Source organism: Haliaeetus albicilla, chromosome 5 (assembly GCF_947461875.1).
Source record: "Haliaeetus albicilla chromosome 5, bHalAlb1.1, whole genome shotgun sequence".
In the NCBI taxonomy this organism is placed as follows: Eukaryota; Metazoa; Chordata; class Aves; order Accipitriformes; family Accipitridae; genus Haliaeetus; species Haliaeetus albicilla.
Window position 1 is genome coordinate 40,484,020 of NC_091487.1, and position 20,894 is coordinate 40,504,913.

Consider the following 20,894-nt stretch of genomic DNA (forward strand, 5'->3'; position numbering starts at 1 on the left):
GAACCAGACCTAACACTGTAACAAGTAACATACCATTTATCAGACTCTCTCATATTCAAACCAGTGTATCCTCAGATCTTCTTAACTTGGCTTCTCTGGCCCCCCAATGACTTTGGTTTTATGCTTATGTTTCCTTGTGTAAATACAGCAACATTCATCCCTCATTTTCTCTGAAAGCTGGTGCTGAGATAGAGAAAATATGGTTTTCACGTGGACAACAGTTTTGGTTTGAAATGTGTCACACTAGGGCTCATTTATGTTTTTAAGTGACATCAGAGCCACACTGGAAATGCTGTAAAGATTTTGGTACATGATTTAATGTGCCCAACAACCCTGTTCTGTCAAGCAGAAGAAAATTCCCTTCTGCAAAGCCACATTAAAATCACCTCCACATCACTTGTAAACACTGAACTGGCAACCTAACTGTCCGTCTATTTTATTGCTTCCACCTGCTCAAAGCAGCACTGCACATCATACTTTCACTTTAATATTAAAAATCAGCAACCAGATGCTTATGCAACATCCCCCCCCAACAAAAAAAAAAAAAAACAAAACAAAACAGTCTTCATCAGCACTTAATCAGGATGTAGAGCTGTTTCAGGGACATGTAATGGGATACAGGACCAGTTAAGAGTCCCCAGCTTGAATTCAAGCCAGAGTTATCACTAATGAAATACTCTAGCCACACAAGACCCCAAGACCCACACTGGTCTGTTGTCTACATGAAACAGAGATGCAAGCACAGACCATTTCTTCACAGGTGTCTCATGCCACAGAATTCATCATCACAAGGATGGCCATTTGGCAGCCCAGGGGTCAGAGCTGGCTGTCAAGGCAATTTCATCTGAGAAGCTACAGCAATGGGAAAACTGACCGCTGCTGTGTGTTTGCAGCGGGAACGCAGAGACAGAACAGGCCTGGTAGGGTTTATAAGGTCAGCTCTAGCACTGTGCACACAAATCTGTGATGATCTGGTCCCCAAACACCTGGCAGGGAATAAGCGTCCCCAAGCACATCAAAGTTATCCGACAATACAGTCTGTCTGCAAGCAACCTAGCCTAGCAATTGAGCCTGAGTTAGCCTCTTTTGTCCCAGAGGCTGTCTTGAGCAAAAGAAAGGGAGAGCACCAGCATTGCTACTCCAAGGCCAAACTACTGGAAGGCAACAGCTCCTCTGGTGAGCATCCAGGCAGAGAGCTATAAGGCATGAGGGAATCTCACATGCAGAAAAGGCAATAGCCTAACATGTGTTCCAGTGAGGATGTTTAATCGACAACCTGAAATAAAAGTCAGCTGTGGGAGTAAAGACAGAGAAGGGGTGAGGGGGAAACAGCTCTGCTTCTAGATAAGACTTTGTAAATTACAAGGTCTTAATTATATTAAATGCATTATGATACCATATGCACATAGCTAATAAGGCAGAGATGGAGGAAATGAGACTAGATGCTAAGACTGGAAGTTGAACGGCTGCATTCTAGACTTGATCTTTGAATTAGAAAGTTTCCGAACCACTTTGTCCTAGTTTAGCCATCCATAAAACAAAGGCAATAATCCTTTCTTCACAGGGGTGTTGAGAGGTTTAATTAATTAATGTTTACAAAGTCCGTTGAGATTTCTGACTGACATTTGAAGTAATTCAGAATACTTTTTAACTGCATTTGTTTCTTCTACTGCACCGCTCACATGTCTCCATATTAAGATATCCAAAGGAGAAGAAGACAGAAAGAAAAAGTATGGAGATAAGTACACAGACTAGTGGAAAAAAACAACCCAACAAATCCAGCACTTCAAATCCACCGTCGTCCCAACAAAGCTATCTGAATACTGCCTTTTCTACAGATGAGAAAAAATGTGTTTATCCAGACACCTGCTGCCTTTCCCTTGCAGATCTGTTAAACTTAGATCTTTGATATTTTCGCCTGTAGCACCATGTTGGTAAACAACAAGGTACTAAATGGCAGAAATAATAGGCAGTCATGTCAGGTTGATTGGATCACCAGAGGAAGTGAAGGGGAGAATAGCAAAGGCATGAAAGCACCAAAAGAGAACCAGAAAGTGAGAAGAGAGCGCTAGACGGAGAACGAGGCAAGCTGAGTGTAAGGAGGTGCCAATCATTAATAAGGGACTCCACGCACCGAGCTATTCTATGTAATGTATTCCCACAGATGCTCAGGTACACTGGAATACATTATCCCGAGAGACCAGTCTAGCATGAACAAGGCCACATATGTGTCCAAGTGCTGGAGATAAACTGAATATTGGACACACTTAAATGCACAAGCACACACAGAGAGCCGCTTGATACCTGAGCTAGGATTTCTCAGTCTCTACATTGTCCCCCATCTCAGAGCAAAACCTTTGTGTGGCCAGTTTCTGTAGGGGGCGTTTGTGGGTTTTGAGATACAATCAAAACGCAGACAGAGGAAATGCAAATGTCATTCAGCTCCCTTTCATTGTCAGGAAGGACACATGAGGATAAAATACTGTGCACTGCATCCCTTCCCCTATTATGTGTCCTACTGCTTTTGTCCTAATCTATCCCATGCATAATTTATTTACATGTGTATTGTTTCCCGATCAGCAACTTTAAAGAATAAGTGAAAATTATAAAATGTTTTATTAAACAAGTTGTTAATAAAAAATGCAGATGGTGTCAGACAGCCAGTGCCAATTCTGTTCCCTCCACGTAGCATTAGTACTTTAAAAGGCACGCAGAGAAAAGCGAACCCGGCACTTGATGTCTATTGTTTCCTCCTCTCACACCCCCCAGGGGCGAGGTGAGGAGAAGGGAGCTAATTATAAACGGCCTAATCCTGCCCTCCCCGACTTCAGCAGCAGCGGAATCGGGCCCCCGATTCATTTCGGCACCAGCGGCCCCCTCGGCAGCATCCGCCCTCTCCGGAGATCCGCCGCGACTGTCGGCAGCCCCACGGGCTCACGAAGTGCGAGGCGAGGTCCCGTCCTCCGGCGGGGCGGGGGCCGTGCTCCCACGGCGGCGACCCGCTCCCCGGCAGCTCCCCGCCTCTCACCCGGGAGCCGCCGAGCCCGGGCTTCCCGGCTACCGCCAGTACTCGCGAACGGCACGGGCGGAGGTGGCTTTTCCCAGCCCAGGTGAGGAGCCGTGCGGCGCGGCGCGGCGCGGTGCGGTGCGGCCCCCCCTTGGTGCGCTTCTGGGTCCCCGGGGTGCGCTGCCTGCGCCCGAGCAACGCCCGGCGGGCGGCCGGGAGGGGCTCGGCGAGAAGTTGCTCTCGCCTGCACAAGTATGAAACCTGCCGTCAAACGGGGGCGGGGGGCGGGGGGGTCACGCCGTCTCTTCCGCGCGGTTTTCAGAGCGTGTTCAGCCCCACACCACCCCCCCGGGAGGATACTCGGACTTCGTTGATTAAGCCCCTGACAACCGCGCTCCCCTCTCCCCGCGGATTTTCAGAAGGTGCTGCCGACAGGACGGGTAAATGAAAGCAAAGGTTTTCTGCCAGGACGGAGCAGGAGAGCTGATAAACATGTCAGCACCCCTTCCCGGCTCGAGGCTTTCCTTTCCCTCCGGATCGTAGAGAGACAGCGGCAGGAATCCCTGGAAAAACCTTCAAGTGTTTTTCCAATTCCAGCCGGAGAGACTTGAGTCGAGGAGGAAAAAAAAAAAAAAAAGAAAAACCTCGCAGCCCTAATTTCGTCTCTGAAAACTCAGAGGTATAAAAACACCCACTCAGCGCAGCCAGAAAGTGCAAACGAAGCGTCACCGCCAGGTACTCTGCTTCCCTGCTTTAATAGCGAGAGCGCTGCCCCCGTTAGCAGAGAAGTCGTTTTAAAAAGGTTAAGACAGCTCCTCTCCCCACATACGGTGCCAAATCCCACTCTCCCTAATGCCTTCAGGGATTAACGGCGTGCGCTGCAGATCACAAGGAAAATAAAGGACTCGATCCAGAGGACGACAACCGGCTCCCGCGGTCCCCCTCTTCAACCGGCCTTCCCTCCCGATCGGGAACCCCGGAATATCTACCTATCTCCGCGGCAGAAGCACCTGCCCCCTCCCGCGCACTCGCTCGCTCCCTCCCTCCCCGCCTGGCCCCCGCCAGCAGCGGGTCGGATCCCGCCCGAGCAGCCCTCGGCGGCTTGTGCCCGCTCGCAAGATGGAAACACAATCAACTCTCTTTGCCACTTTGAAAAGCGAAAGCCTGTCATATGCAAAACAGATCTCCGGACTTCCTGCCCCAAATCAACGACCGGCAGTCCCGACTCATTCATTTCACGCGAGTCGGCTTCCCTCCCTCTCCTTTTCGCTCCCTCTCTCCCGCACAAACGCCGAGGTGCGCCGGCAGTGCCCCCGCTGCCCCGCTTTCCGACCGCCCGTGCCACCACCACCCCCCCCCCCCGCCACTCAGCCGAGAACCGAGGGGGGCCGCTTCGCTCCCCCTCGCCAAGGCATCCCAACTCCGCAAAGGTTGGCGGAGCCAACTCCAAGCGGCGGCCGGAGCGCGGAGGCGCCGCGTTCCGAACCCACCCCCCCTCCTCCGCTGGCCCTGGGCCGGTCCTTCCCCCGGCGAACCCCGGCGCGGCGGCGGGGCGAGCCCGCCCGGACAGCGGGGGCAGGACGCTGTCAAGTGCGCGCACCCCCGCCGGGGCCCCGCGGGACGCCGCCGTTGCCGTCCCCGCGCAGCGCTCCGGGAGCCGCGGGCAGCCCGCCGCCGCCGCCGCCTCCCCGCCCCGCCGCCCCCCCCTCCGCGCCCGGGCGCCAATTAACCGGCGCGCGAGCCGAACAATTTTTCCTCGTTAATTTCGGCGCGAGCCGCGGGGATGCGTTGCACAAAAAAAAAAACCGAGCGAGTCGCTGGGGCAGAAAGGAGGGCGGGAGGAGGGACCCGCCGGGAGGCTGCCGGCACCCGGCTCAGGCTGGCAGCCGGCGCCGGAAAGGCGCCTTTTTTCATATTTAAACCACGCGGAATATGTACATTTTTGATTCCTACTTACGCTTTCAGGGGGTTGTGAATGACAGTCGCCATTTTGCTACAATGTAACAGAATATTGTGTCTCGGAGTTCTAAAGGTTCGCTCAGGGGAAGCGGCCAGCCAATCGGAGCGCGGCATACCGGCCCGCCGACCAATCCGGCGCCGAGGGCGGAGCCGGGGCTCTGCTAGTTATTAGGGGAGCTGTCAAAGCCCAGAGGTCACTCCCTCTCCGTGGAACTGGCGGCGAGCAGGTCTTAAAGGGGCAGCGCCCGTCGGCGGGGCCGCCGCCGCGCCGGGGGGGACCGAGGGGGGCGAGGGCGGGCAGGGGGAGACTTCCCCGCAGCTCTCGGGCTCCAGCGCTAACGCACGGCGCCGGCAGAGCGAAAGCCGGGCTCGCTCCTCGTCCCTCCGCACCGCCGTCGCTGCCCCTCGTTTCCCAGGCGGCGCGACCCACCGGGGAAAGGAGCCCGCGCCGCCCCGCTCCGTCCTCACGCTGCCCGGCAGCGCCCGTCCGCGGGCTGGTTCCCTTTCCCCAGAGCCGCTCTTCCCCGCCGGGTCTCCGGGAGCCGCCGGCGCTGGCAGCGGCTCCAGGGCAGCGCCGCTCCCGCTCCCCCTCCCCCAGGAATTTCGCTCCCGCTGTCAGTCATCCCGGCCCGCAGCCCCTGCGCCCTTACATAACGCGCGGCGGCCGGACCGCCCGCCCGGCCCGGCTCTCCCACGGAGCAACTTCTGGCGCGGCGGGAGCTCTCGGCACCAGGAGGCGCGGGGGGGAAAGAGCCCCGACCCGCGTTTCAGCGGACTTGTAGTCCTGCGGCGAGAGAGGGAGCGGGAGGCTGGACCCCGGGAGCGCGGCAGGGCGCAGGCAGAGTCCGTTTCTGGGGAGGCGGCAAACTCCAGGAAGTCTGGGTTTACCTGCAACTAATTAAAGGAGCTTGCAAATGAATTATGGAGCATGACCTCAGTGATTTAAGAGGTGCCAATCCTGATCTCACTCTCAGAAGTAAATCCACTGAAGTTCACGAAATTACACCAGCGTACATTGGGTGTCAACGGGATCAGAATCAAGCCGAAAAGTTTTCTTCTTGTCTGATATTAATGTAAGCTTTGTCATCTAATACTTCTCTCTCTCAAAGGTCTTGCCTCCCTTCAGGCATTCTCTATCCCTTTAAAAAACACAACAACCACTACCAAAACCGAGCCTGTTTCTCCATTCTTCACATTCATATAACCAGAGGAAACTCAACTAAAGACAGTTAAAATACACTGCTGTGAGAACAGTAAAAGAGAGGAGACTTACAGAACCAACTTGATTCACAACTTAATGAATAAAAAAATGGAAGTAATGATGTTTGTGAGATATTCACGTGTTAACAAAAGTAGAAAGAGCAATCTTCCCGAGCTAGTGGGCTGAACTTTAAAAGGCAAAGACAACCAAAATCTCTCTTTCAACTCTTTGACAAAATAAAACTTTCTAATACTGGGGCAGAAAAGGGACAAGGATGGAGAACAGGAAGATGGAGAAATGATTACCCACAGTGAAGCGGGGAGAAGAGAGCAGTGCAGCAGTTTCCCATTCATTAAGGATTCATCAGAAGTTTGCAAAAAGTTAAACTTTTTAAGATCTGTCTAGGATCCCTCTTTCCAAAACATTGCCTACTCCAGCTAGTAGGTCAACCTAGGTACTGTGCCAAGCATATATCCCTGGAGGGAATCATCTCTTCCATCAAAGCAATCTAAGCCATTTGGTTACAGGCACTGCTTAGGAGAAATAAGCTTTCTGTCATCTGGAGAGTTGCCAAGATGCTGAGATCTATCCCAAAGCAGTTCTGGGAAGCAATCTTTAAGAATGTTTCCATTATCATATTATATTATTTAATATAGTAGTAGCCCAGGTGACATTGAATGGGACTTCAGACACTCCTGTTCAGTACTGTTTCACTGTTCACAGGAAAAGCTCACCACAAACTGCCGAGTTTTCACAAGCACACCGTTGATGTACATGCTGCGAAGAAATGAACAGCTTAGCATGCACCTGAACTGATAACCCTGAACCAGTGACCTGTATCACATATCACTATTATGAGGATTTCTGGTTTGACTTTTCTTACTGCTATGATACTCACTTAATGGCAAACATCAACGAAATGTTAGTATTTACCCTATTCACTTGTGGGATAACAACAACTTTGCTTCACATGAAAGAAAAAATAGCCTAGGACTGTATCACACTGCAGAACTGGAGGCAGATTTGTGCTACTGAGAGAAGGCACCAAAATTCAGCCAAGCTCTGGAAAGCCCTGATATATTCTAATGCAAATTGGTGACATTTTCAGAGAATTAAAAAAAAAAAACTGTCATTTTTAGGAGTTTAATAAGTCCCTCTGGTCCTGTTTTGTTGGATATATAGGCCCATTCCTGCTCTGCAGGCCAAGAGCTGCTGGCACAGCTTGGCAGGGAGCGTATTGCAAAAATGGGATTAAGCCACACATGTGCTTCCCTTGCTGCTCCTGTTATTCAGACGTTAGGCCTTTATCAGCTACCAGCAACAAACAGTGAGAACAGCCACAGATGACCTTGGATTGTTGATAGCCCTTTTCCCAGCCAGACCCCACATTACTGGCCAGGAGAACCAGTCAACAACACTGCCTTGCTCAAAGGAATCTCCAGGACACCCAAGGACAGAGCTGCTGTTATCAGAGCAGTGGAAAGTCTCACCCGTGGTAACAAAGACATCAGGCTTTGCTCATGTGTCCATATAGTTTTCCTATAGTGTGTTTCATTAGAATTCTATAACAGTTAGATTACCATTTTAGCTGGAAAAAGGGCACAGAGCACTGAGTGGCATTTCACTTGTAATGAACTATGTAACTTAATCATATATTCAGTATTTGCAAGTAAGGGGACCATCACAAACCTATGTTAATAAAACTTTTATGCCACACCATAGTTACCTCCATTTTCACATACACACCAGTCCATCATCAACTGATCATTTATGAACTAAATTTTTAGATTAGTTTTTCTTCTGATTTTAGGGTTACCGTAAGTCACTAATCAATAGTGTTACTGTTGTTTTACGCTCTACAAGACCAACACATCTGAAACACAGTTACATATACACTAAGTTCCAACTTGAGGATTTTTACATTCCTACTTAGCTACTGATAGTTTTATTCAGACTCACCTGAAACATAACAAGGAGGCTGCAAGAAAATATAAATGCTTTAAAAGTATTTGGCATAAAAACCCTAGGTGGGCATTTTTTTAATGAGAGGTTCCCAACTGTTTGGACAGCCAATATTTAAATTTAAAAAGAGAAGGTAAGTTTTGACATGTAAAATCTATATAGCATTAACACAAGGCCTAAGCATGCTGCCTCTATGGGGTTAGAGTAAGCAGGGCTTTAGAAGGCAGAATCCACCACCTCACCTCCAGCCCCTGATACAGAACTGCAGCTGGTCTCTACCCAAGTAGAGGAAAAAGTGTCATTTCTTTTCACCCTATTGGGAAGTGTCATGTCTCATAGATCGTACTGCTGCCCTCCTGATCCACCTCTATTTCAAACATTTTTACTCTTTACATAATGCAAGTGCATTGATACTTTCTGTGAGGTGTCAAAAATATTCCTGCTCACCTGGCAAAGCCTTATTTTGGCTCACGATCTTTCACTGTGAAAGAGTTTTTATCTTGTATTTATTGTCTCCTGCTTTCCTTTTTATGTTGTTAAGTTTTAATATAGAGTTGTTCTTTTCTGGAAGAAGGGAAAGTTCGGTTCTTACTTACATATTCCTCAACTCCTGTGAATTGGAAAGTAAACCAAACTAGACACTGACATTGAAAGCCACAGATCTAATTTTGCTATGGAAGGAAATGTAAAAGACAAACAGTTGTTTGTCTACCAGACGCCACATGCTTTTTTCAGCTTTAATATTCCCAGATATTTCCGGTGATATACAACTTTATTTTCTTCAAATACATTAATATTCAAAGGACCAGATTCATATAGGTCTAAGTATGACAACATGCTCTGAGCTCTGTAACGTAGCTTGTTACAGCAAAACAGGGCCCCACATGCACAGATATCCTGCAACAGATTTGAAGTCTTAACCCCTTTTTATTTATTTAAAGCTGTGCAGGCATCTCTTATACACTGTTTCTTGTCAGCCCTCCTCCTCACGTTCTTTGATCTTTACCAATAGTTGATTAGCTGAAAGAGGAGGGAAAGATATCAGAGTGTCAATGTTACAGACTCAACACCAGCCCTCTAAAGACACATCACTAAAAATTTTACACAGTCAGCATAACAAAGATAACTATGGAGCTACACAGCATAAAAATTGGCGCCAACAATTCATTCTTTGCAACTTTGGGAGTCGCATTCTTAAAAGGTGACCTCAGTTTTGGGGTTTTTTTTTTTTCTTAATTTTTAAGCAAAATTTCCTCTCTATAGCTATAGCAACAATTTTTGGATGTCTTTAGGCTATCATAGTTCAGGCCTGATTCTGACTTCCCAAAGTTTTAATTTTGTATTCACTATCCAGTTTTCTATCATGTTACACTTGAATTACATCTATGCTGAGGTCTGGACTCAAGCTCTTCTATTTTTTAATGTGATGTTCCAATACAATAAATATATTTTAACACTGAAGAGGAGTCTCTACTATTAAGAAGTACATTGAAGCCTCCATATGAAGTTTTCAAAAGTTTGGGGAGACAGAAGTTGTTTAAGGTTCCAAATTCCGGTTCAAGTCTGTCCCCAGTTTAACAAACTGCTGAAAATCTATTTGGCATGATTGCTAGAAAATTTGTGTTATCATGGATTGTTCTTACATTTCACCAACAATAGAAAATAACATTACGAACAACCTGCCTCAAAAGGAGAATACAAATCTTTATGGTAGCCACTACAGTACCATGGTGATAGTAGGAAAAGGAATCTAATAATACAGATAGACACACGGTCTGAAGAACACACATACAGTTAACAATGGTCGTCTCTCCATGAGGGGAGTCATTGTTACAATTTAGATGGGACAAAACTGAGCTCCCATCACGAAGAACGAGATGTACACCTCCAGAGTCACAGGTCTGCCTGCCTTATTTCTTAAGTGAGTAACTAGCTGGGGAAAAATAAAAAGAAAAGAAAAAAGTGAACCCTTTAAGAGTCCTTTTCACTCTTCCCTGCATTAAAGGTATGGAAAATTATTTCTACATCCATCAATGGGATACAGAGGCAGTGCCCTGATTCACCTGAGATAATGCTATGTCTCCTGTCTCCATCTATTTCTAGTGTGGGGCTGAAAGGGAGTTTTCTAAGGTGCCTTCAGCCTTGAAGGGAGAAGATTGCATAGATTAGGGCATAATTACACAGAGAGAGTTGACCTTCCAAAAAAGTTCCTCATCACCACTGTGGACGGAGTCTGGGGATTCTGCCTACCTATGGTTTTGACCACCTTTAAATGCAGATTTCAGATGTGGCCTAAGAGTTCTGCAACATGACTTCCTCTTGCCCATGACTAGAAAACAGAATGTAATACCTTGCTAATCAATCTTACCTCTAATAAGCACAGAGCACACAGTGTAATTATGATTCTAAGACAGGTTTAACATTTGGATTGAGCATAATGAATAGCACTCTACCTGAGAAAATTAACAACTGAGAAAAACAAACTGCCACATTCATCCAAAGAGAGTGTTAAATGAATTTTAGTGTTGATTTGAACAGCTCCACCTTTCCTTCATTACTGATGAGACTACCTCAAAGAAAGGAAAGGATATTTCACTGTGACTATCTGCTGACTCCACTATGGAGAATATTTTTTTGTTTTTAACAGAGTAGGCAGAAGTGAGCTGTCCAGACACAACTTGAGAGTAACGGCTTGGTTTTTTTCAGTATTCAAGCTTCCTTGTTTATAAAGTGTATTTTGGTCTTTATAAGGCTAAGGGAACAAACACTATCAGAATTGGGCTACTTTCTTAGCACAAACAGAAGTTACACAACGTACAACAAAACCAGTCTTTATTTTTTTTTTAACTACACTGAAAATTAGATTTAGCCAGAAAATGTCTCACCTCCTAACTTTTTTTTGTTTAATATTATTTGTGAAATCTCTTCCATATGAATATAAAAGAATTACAGCATTGCAGCTTTTTTTTCCTTCTGTTTTGTTCCATTATTTTCAAAACAACCTGTAATTTAAAATATCTTCCACTTTGTAAAAGTTCAGAGTAAGAAAAATAAAACCTGATGGCATGGTTGAGGTGGAAAGGAAAACATCCACATAAACAGCAGTTTGGAATTAGTGAGGGGATAAGAAGACACTAGCTCATTTTATTGCATTGATTGGCCAAACACAAGAGGAAAATGCAAGTAAGGGAGAAATAAGACTCCTTTTGTTTCGCTATGCTTTAAATCCTGCTGAACAGAAACAGCTTTAAAAGTGTCACAAAATTGTTTTTCCATTTCCCATCCAACTTTACTTTGGTAAAGGAAGGAAACAACAGAAAGGTACAGACTGACCTGCCTAAAATACCAGTTTAGGTCAAGCCTAAATTTAAAAGTTGATGACTGCAAATTTCAGTGGACACATGCGGTACTGGTATAACACAAAACTGATCCTGGGTATCTAATAGAGTAAGTTATTGCAGTTGATGTCACAATGGAGCCACCCTCATTTACTTGCCCCCAAATCACCCCAACAACTTGCACCTGTGGAGCTAATACAATACAAATTTCCCCAATCCAAACAGGCTTTCAGGCCAGAATTCTCCCCTTCAGAGTAATTTTGCTGATACTTTTTAACAGAGATAACCACATTGGTAAAATCCCTTACATAGAAACAGCATTGCCATGGGCAGTGCATTATTGGGGGGGGGGGGGGGGGGTGATTCTTGTTTGTTTTTTAAACAAGGGTGGAGCAGCTTTGCTGTCAGGACTTCTTCTATTGCAGAAGCCACCCCTCCAGCAGGAAGCTCTGCCATACAACTCTTCCCCCAGCCATTCTTCTCACACTTCTAAGCCCTTGTGTCAAGTCTTCTACAAAAGCTCAGGCTTTTGCTTGAGTTGACAGGCCTTTGCTGACACTGTTACTCTGTGCTGCCTCAACAGAAAGCAGCTAAGAAGAACTTGTCAAAGTTTATTATGAAATTCCAAGCAAAGAAAAAGGCGGATGGGATACTGCTTAATGCAAGGCCCATATTTTTTGCTACCACTGATGCTGCTTATTAGGCTATTTCTAGGACTATCCTGTAGAGTCCTTGTGCCATTCCAAGAAGGACTGCCTAGTGCAAGGTTTACCAGCACAAACACAGAGCCAGATTCTCATCTTTCATTTGTATTAGTAATATGGGCCTACTGACTTTAGCAGTACTACTGCTACTATTTACCCCAATATCCACAGGCATCATTCCAAAACCCACAGTTAACAGCTGTTACTAGTGAGCTCAAGTAGGCCTATAGAGGCTCAAGCTTCCTAATCAGTACACCTGTGAACCACACACTCTTTCCCCCACATTGCACAAGTGGCATTCATAGATACTACATATTTAATCCATCTTCAGATCTGATGCTGGCAGGACAGAAAGGATTGCTACCCAAAAGCTGAGAGTAGAATACAAGTCTAAATAGAACATCATCAGATAAAGCTTACGGTCTCCATCATGCCAACTGTGCCACATACATAAAATCCAAGTTCCCTACCTCGCTATCTTTCCAGTGCCTGCTTGCACTGTTTTTTTATTTTTGTTTGTTTGTTTTAAAGGTCAACAGCCAGCTAGGAGCATGCCAGCCTGTATATTTGAAAAAAGAAGGCACAGGCATCATCAACATCAGAAAAATTCTCACCAAACATACCCAAGGAAACCTCATAGCATTTAAAATGTTTTGGCACCTGTCATGCTCAGGAGTGACCAAGCACTACAGTTTTTAAACTGAGCAAAAACTTGGTAAAACTAGGTGTAAGATCAGTTACCTACTACGGACAGTGTCTTACATGTGTTGAATTCTGCACTTACTTGCAAAACCCAAAAGGTTTGCTAATCTCACACAGCAGAATGCTCCCTCCCATCTGGTGTCTATGGCTAAAGCCCTTATGAAATATGATTTAAAGGCATTAGAACAACTTTGATAGAACAAAAATGTCTACAAAGAACAATATTGCAGCTCCTGCCACAATGCTCCAGCTTGCACAAAGTAGAATAGCTTACCAAATTATTTTCTTAGGGAAGATTCTCCCTGCCTGGCTCCTGCAAGCATCAGCATCTCACTACAAAACACAAGCAGTGGGAATCCAGCTTTCAGGAACCCTGTGCAGCCAATGGCCACAAAATAAAGCCTTAAGATTGATCCTTACGCGGTTTACGACTCTTCAGAAATGCTATCAGCAAGCATAGCTGATCTGTGGTTTTTTCCACTCCCCTTTGGCCTTGCAACAGCTTCTTACTCTTTCCTAGCCATTGGCTACTTCTTCTCCAAGTTCTTTTTATTAAAATCTTTTCCCTCCCCACACAGTAATAATTTCTCCCAGCAATCACAGTCATCCGCTTTTGTCATTCTTCTAGACATAGGCATTGGCCAAATCCACTTAGGGGGAAGGGGAAGGATAGCACAGAACAGTTTGAAATGTGCTTGCATTTGCTGTGGGTGAGAGGTGCTTATTGCTTAAGATCACTCTCCTATCAGACAAGCGACGGATTCCCTTACTCTATTTATATACTTGGAATAATCACTAGCTAACACTTTTCCCAGCTAAATAAATGCCCACCTCCTGAAATGGATTCAAACTTCTGGAGCAGGGAGGTTATACAACAGGGGTCAGTATGCAAAGCCTAGTGCCAGAGACATGCAGCTGCTTCCCTCACTCACACTCCCTCCTTCTGATTATTGAACATGAGAATCCCACTTGTATTCCAGATACAAACGTAAGCATGTTATATTCCAAAGCTGGGCGCTATTCCAAACTGGAGTGCTGGGGACATCCAAGTCTGGCCTACTTGTTAGCATAGCATTAAGAATGCTGGGACAATAGGCATTCATTTTGCGGTTACTGCATATTTAATTCCACCCACCCCAGCCCCCAAATATACACTCTAACCCACCAGCAAAGCTTTGTTTCCAGGCCATATTCTTACACAAAAATATCCTAATACCTCTGCTTAAAGGCTTATGGAAGCCCTACGCTGTTTTCAAAAATCACATCAAGTAAAGTAAACCCTAGTTCAGCAAGACACTAAAACATTTGTCTGTGCATAATCATTGATACCATTCACTTGCTAAAGGTGAGCTATGCTATCAAATACTTTGTGGAAACAAGACTGGGAAGAGAAGCACCACAGGTATCAGACAGAACTGGAAAAAAATTTAGGAAGCAATGGCTGCTGAGACTTGAATATTGTAAAGAAAGCATCTAGAATCAGAGTAGGATTACATAGCTAATGCAGAGTCACTAAAGGCTGAGAGCCCATAACTACAGGACACCTTGGAAAAGCAAACTGGAGTATTTTTGAGTGCTGCAATATAGTTGTGTAAGTCTAGATTCACATAGCCTAAATTCCATATGGGTCCCTATGTCTAGTGTTTCCTTAGGTAACTCTGGGAGTTACTGGATTTAGGGGCCCAGCTTTAGTCTCCTTAAGGCTGAAAGTTTGGGCTACAGATGTTAAAAGCAAACAAACAGAAAAATCCCTGCCAGTCAGATTCAGTTCCCATTTGTAATACGCAATTCTAACCTAAAGGCTTGGTTCTGCCAAAGTTGGCTTCAACAGGAAGAAGGGTTGTCCAATATTATCACGATCAAATTCAGTTTATACTGCCAGTAAGATTTATTTTGCATTTATAGTGGTGTAAACTAAAGCAGAACATCATCTATGTTTATATGGAAGTTTTAAAACACATGCATGCTGCTGTTGAAATCTGTGAAAATTTTCATATACTGTTTTCAGAAAGTCAACCCAGCAAAGAAATTGGTACTATCAAAAGTCAGAGTTGAAAGTTCTGACCTGAAAAGAATTAGCATTTCTTTATATCCATAAGTGCAGAATTTGGCCTATATATGGTATTTCTTTATGAAAGCATAGTCTTAATAAAAAAAGATACTCTGAAAGAAATCTAACAGCAACACACACGTAATTCTTCTGCCCTACTACACAGCCATTGCTTAATTCATCTGCTAACTCCCCAAATACCCAGCACAAGTGGGTGTGTCAGAATTAAAACTCAATGTCTATTACATACAGCAACTACCTATGGGCGTGAATCGTTTAAGGTCACAGAAAATCCTCTACAGCATATTCCTCCCTCTTTACCCTTTCACCTTGGCACTCATTGCCCCGCCTCATCTGGAGCAGCTGGCCACAGTGCCCACACTGGTCCTCACCACTGCAGCACGGAAGGGCAGCGCGCAGGGGAAGTTCCTTACCAGACTTAAAGCCAAATAAATAAGTAAATAAAAAGCCACACCTTGCCCAACAAAGCCCACTTTCAACCGTAGCAGGTACAATATTCTTCAGCAGACACAGGCAGAGCACTCCTAGACTTTCTAGCCCAAAGGCTTCCCTTGGAGAAGATTGTGGGGGTTTGGGGCAGGGGTTTTGTTTGTTTGTTTTTAAGTGGGTATGTGAGAGGGGAAACAGGATAAAGCAGTTTTTAAAGTTTCAGCATTTGAACAATTTAAGCATTTCCAAGAGTGAGAGCAAACAAGGTACCTTGAATTTAACAATAATCAGGTTGAGTGATTGTATGCCTTCATGGCTTTGAAATTCCAACGACTCGGTGAATGTGGTGTCAGGTATGTGGCTTTATACATTTTCTGTGGAAAACACACCCACAATTGCCTAAGCCATGAAAAATACCATCAGAAACTTGTTGGGATGTGGCAATTAAATTCCCAAGAATTTCATCTGTAAATCTGCAGTAGTTGTTCCTCATCCAGAAGTTACTGTTGCATCAGGCAGTGGGGGGCGGAGGGGGGGAAAGACCAGCACTCTTCTGCTCCCTATATTTTCTCTGCTAATGTATGAGGGTAGCAGGGCAGAGAAGAGGAGAGCGGGAGAAAGGACTCAACCCTGCAACCAAAACCTGTATTATAATGCAATCCACATAAAGGAGCTGAACTAAAACTCTGAAGAAAACCTTTGTTCTGGCATCTCCTAGATTTTGAGGGCTTGACTTCAACCACCTTAATGCTACCTTTTTTTTTTTTAATATATATGTTTTTATATCTATATATAGCTGTGATGGGCTATTGTGTACCACTCTGCTTTTCCCCAGAACATGGAAGACGTACTAGGACAAGAGGTTACACCTCAAGACTTGTATTTTGACCATTCTTTGTATGTACACAGAGTCCCTCTCTGGCATTTGGGCATGCACATGCAAGCACAAACACAGATCTACAGAGTATCATTTAACCTTTGAAGTCAGGCTGGAAGCCTTGGGACAATCTCAAAACTACATCTGAAAACAACTTTAAAATAATAATAATCAGTGCTATATACACAGCATTATTAGTTTTTCTTTTCACTTTGCATTACTAGTATAGAGGTATTCCTTGAAAGCCAATTTTTGAAGTGTTTTATCTGCTTTTGCTCTGTTCATTTGAAATCATAGTTCAGTTTGTAACACTTTAATTATTCATACAGCAACCAACTCTGATTTTATAGGGATGATGCTGCTGCTGCTGCTTCAGGTGAAGAACAAAACAGAAGGATCAGAGGAACACCTACACAGAAAGTAGCGTTTTCATGCCAAAATTTTTTAGTCAGGAAGAATCAGGTAAGAGAAGGATGAAAAACATACAAGATGTCTCTATAATGTTTAATATTTTTATCACCATACAATAATCTTTAAAGAAAGATTAAACACCTGTAGTGAGGGTCACTCAGGATTTATTACATATGTCTCTCAAATAACATGGGACTTGTTAGTCACAGCCTATAGAGCCAAAGAAGCATACAAGACATTTATTTAGTTGAAGCCTTATATCACAAAGAAGCCAGTTACATTATTTAAACTAATTTCTTTCATAAATATGAGAAAGCATCACTCAGTTTATAATACTCCCAAAAAAGACAAAACCAACAGTATCAGCCATAGAAACCCTTGACAAATGCAAACTTAGGATTTCAGGATCAGGTATTTCTTATTTTAAGAGTCCATACATTATGACACTGTTTCCAGCTGTCAAAGTAGTTTCAAGCTTATTACAGACAGATCTTTCCTTAAAGCAGAAAAAAAACCCCATCAACAGTTAATGCTTTTTTTTTTCTTCCCCTCCAGACTACAAAAAAACTCTTCCTCCAAGAAGAAAGGCTAAACAAAACATTCAGCCCAACCAGTTGTTTCCAGGGAAAAAGAAAAAAAAATTTCTTTAGCAGTCTAAACATCTCAAGTCCTTCCACTTAGCCCAACTTCTACTGAAGTGGACATAGCCTGAAGGACTGCCCTGTGAAAAGGATACCATGGTGAAACAGTTTATTACTGGTCTTAGATTTAACACACCTGGCACTACTCTCAAGCATTTTGGAAGCTGGGCAGGACATTTCTGCTGTCACATTAATACAGAGCAAATTCCTGCTTTTCCACTCCACCGTCTCAACCCTTCACACCACAGCCAGCCACAGATGGGTGGCAGCATAGGATGACAGCCTACCTGTCATCCAGCCTGACAGAAAGCCAGTGGCAGTAACCAACCCAGACCACTGTCCATGAAAAGGGATGTGCATGCAAAGAGTCTCCTACAGGAAAGCAGGTGGTATGGCAGATTGAAACAAAATGCAGTGGAAAAGCCAAATAAATGAAGTCTTGTAATTTGTCCATTAACATCAGGAATATTAAAGGACATAGTCAAGTTACTACACCCAAAAATAACAAGACAGTGCCTGATTCATCCCTCAGATTAAGTTAGGTAGTCACATCACAAGTCTGACCCAGAATACTTATAAATTACCAAAAATTCTAACATGCATATTATTTTCATACTTTAAGTCAATGGGTTTGTTTTGGCTCAGCAAAATGAACTGAAGAGGTACACTTTGTGTCTCAGGAGATTTGAATGTTCTTAGATAAGAAACCTTTAAATGCCATTCCAGGATTTAGCACCTAATCCACATTCCATAAAAATAATTCTAGAGAATTAAATAGGCTTTGCATCAGTTCTATCAGGGTGTGTCTTCCTACTCCGTGGCCAGTCTTGCCTACTTGCTAGCTACACCATGACGCACAGCAAATCTGGAGCTGTCTACAGCTTGTTTGGTTGGCCAGTTAAGCAAGCTTGGCCAAGTTACCACAACAAACTATACTAGCCAAGTGTCATGCTTACTGTAAGCTTTACAGGTGAGCAAAGCTGCACATAACTCGGCACAAGAAAGGCACTGCTGGGCCATCAAACAGGATTTATTGTCTCAGGCACTGTTCCATGCAGGTATAGCAGTGCTAGTTAGAGTCAGAGGTTGATGCTGACATAGCTACCCCTCCACTGGTGCCATCATCCCAAAGCTGTCATGCAAACAACGTAAATGCTGGTCACATCTCTGAACTTAGAAAATGGAAGAGGAAACAGTTGGTTTCACAAGCCAGCTAGCCTGTTAATAATGTTTTAAGAAATACTACAGAGGTGACTTTAAATTGGAACATTTATGAGTTCACTCCTAATGGGTAGGATACATCTAACATGTTAAGACTAGTGCGGTTTAGATAAAATATCTTTACAGCATTGCTTATATCCTTAGATTATATCTGCTATAACACAACTAATAGAACATATCCATGGCACACATTGAGCAAGCAATCAGAAAGCTACGCATTTCTTCTACACCACACCTTGCATACTGCAGGTCACCACAGGCCAGCAGCAAAACAGCCCCCCAGATTCTGCAGCATTAGCTAAGCATAAATAAATTATTTTTAACTGCAAGTACCAAGCTCATATCCTCTTTAGGGACAGCCACATTCTTTGTGGATATACTGCATACAAAACTTGTAACAACATCTTTTCCGGTTCCTGTAGCACTACTTGCCACTACCAGCAAGTCACAAAGAAATCAGGGCCACTTAGTAACCTCTTTCCAGTAAAACTTCTTTCCATCAAACCATTTAATATCAGTTACATTACATTTCTAGTGCATTCCAAGTTATTTCATCAACACTAGAATTTGGAACCTGGAAGTAATGGATTTTTTTCCAAGCTCTCCCCTGAAGCAAGCTCCTCTCAGTCCACCTACAGAAAGGGCATTGTAAGGTGGTAGAGAGTCTCAGTGACAATTTCCAATTGACTTGCAGAGAAGCTTGGGATCTTCCAACATAACTGAACTCAGTAGGAGTCATCTTTCCCATTTTTTGTTTTGGAGGTTTTCAGAAGATGAGAGAAAGAGGGGGGGTCAGGGGAGGGAGAAAGAGAGAAACTGACTCATAAGACATTAAAAAGCAGGTAAAATGTGTGACAAAGTTACATACATTAAAAAAATCCTAACTTTGCATGTACAACTTCAGTCTCTGAAGCACTTATCAGTCAAGAACAAGATCTTGGGGTATAACCAGGAATTATTTGAGAACAGCTCACTATTGAGCCACAAGTCAAATACAGCACACTCTGGGCACTGTGCCACAACGTAAGAATCTATAGCGTACCTAATTCCTCAATACTTTGTACAGGTTGTTAGAGCTAGAAAAGGCACAAAGAAGGATGACAAGGATGGTCAAAGGTATAGAACAATTTCTGTACAGTCAATTTGTACCAACAAAACTTTAAAAAAAAATGTTGACTCCTCAGGCTGGAAGAAATGGCTGAGGTGGGTTATATTAGAAGTCTATAATGTCATGACTGCCAGAAGGGGCATAGCATTTGCGATCTGTCCTAAAACAAGGATTTGTGTGTCAAAATTTCTAAAAGGCAGGTTCAAAATTAACACAGGAGGTATTTCTTCACATAGTTAACAATTAAGTTATGGAATTCCTTGTCAGAAGGTGCTGTGCCTGCAAAAACTGTGCACTCACTAAAAAAAATAAAATAGCTTCATGCAGTAGATATACATCAATGACTTTAAGTCTTCCTGGACAAAAGATTTTTAAATCTTTCCAGATGATGCCCTGAGCCATAAGACAGAAGATACCAGTTTAACATTCAGAACATCACTGTCTTCCATGTCACTGGTAACAGGTAGAAACAACATACTGGCCTAGATACAACTGTACACTTAAGTACCATTATATTCTATACTGTAAAGGCAAGGCACATAACTTTAATAAATTTAAAATTAACTTCATTTCTGGAACCTAAGACTGTTTTTTGGAGACAAATGTCTATTTTGCAACCTACCACCTCAATTAATCAATCCCTGCTATTTCAAATTGAAAGATCCATAGACACATACACATGTGGGGGGTTGTGGGGGTTTTGTTTGTGGGGGTTTTTTTGGTTTGGGTTTTTCTTTTTTTTTCCCCCCTCTGGCTAGGCAACTGTGGTTTTGATTATTTAGTAAATTTTCTAAGGCCCTCTGATTTCCTTCAATGACATTGGCATTATCCTTCAGTACAGTCACTGTTTATATTACTCAGTCTATACCTATGGATTTCCAAGTACATACAGTATATATGCTGTCCTCAAGAAAAAAAAACAATTGAGTAAGTAACAGGTCTACACCTGATTGTAATGTTTATTTTACCTCTAAAGTCCTGCTTTCATTTATTTACCCAATATAAGCTTTTTTTAGCCTCCTATCGTGGTATACTCCTGCACAGTAAACACTTCCCATGTGCAACTATCAATGAACAGATTCTTCAATGCCTTGGTGAGTCTGCCCCATAGCATAATCTCTTTGGACTGAATTCTATGTAGGTCAAGAAGAATTCCAAAACAAAATAGACATGACCTGCAAGATCTTTGCCCCCTATTTCTTTCATCTCCATTTAACTTTTTTTTTTTGAGAAAGAAACTTGTTAAAACCATTCTTAAAATTT

General features: G+C 43.8%; 1 protein-coding gene across 7 annotated transcripts in view; it reads right to left on the reverse strand.

Annotated features, from left to right (window-relative positions):
- DPF3 (double PHD fingers 3) overlaps positions 1–5,088 on the reverse strand; it is a 168,659-nt gene extending 163,571 nt beyond the window's left edge. For all 7 annotated transcript variants that reach the window (XR_011324809.1, XR_011324808.1, XR_011324807.1 and 4 more), the window contains exon 1: positions 4,965–5,088. Coding sequence is in view for 4 of the 7 variants with exons in the window: in XM_069784291.1 (XP_069640392.1) it covers positions 4,965–5,080 (116 nt within the window). In the remaining 3 variants the exon portion in view is untranslated. The remainder of the gene's footprint in view (positions 1–4,964) is intronic.
- Positions 5,089–20,894: the final 15,806 nt, after the last annotated feature.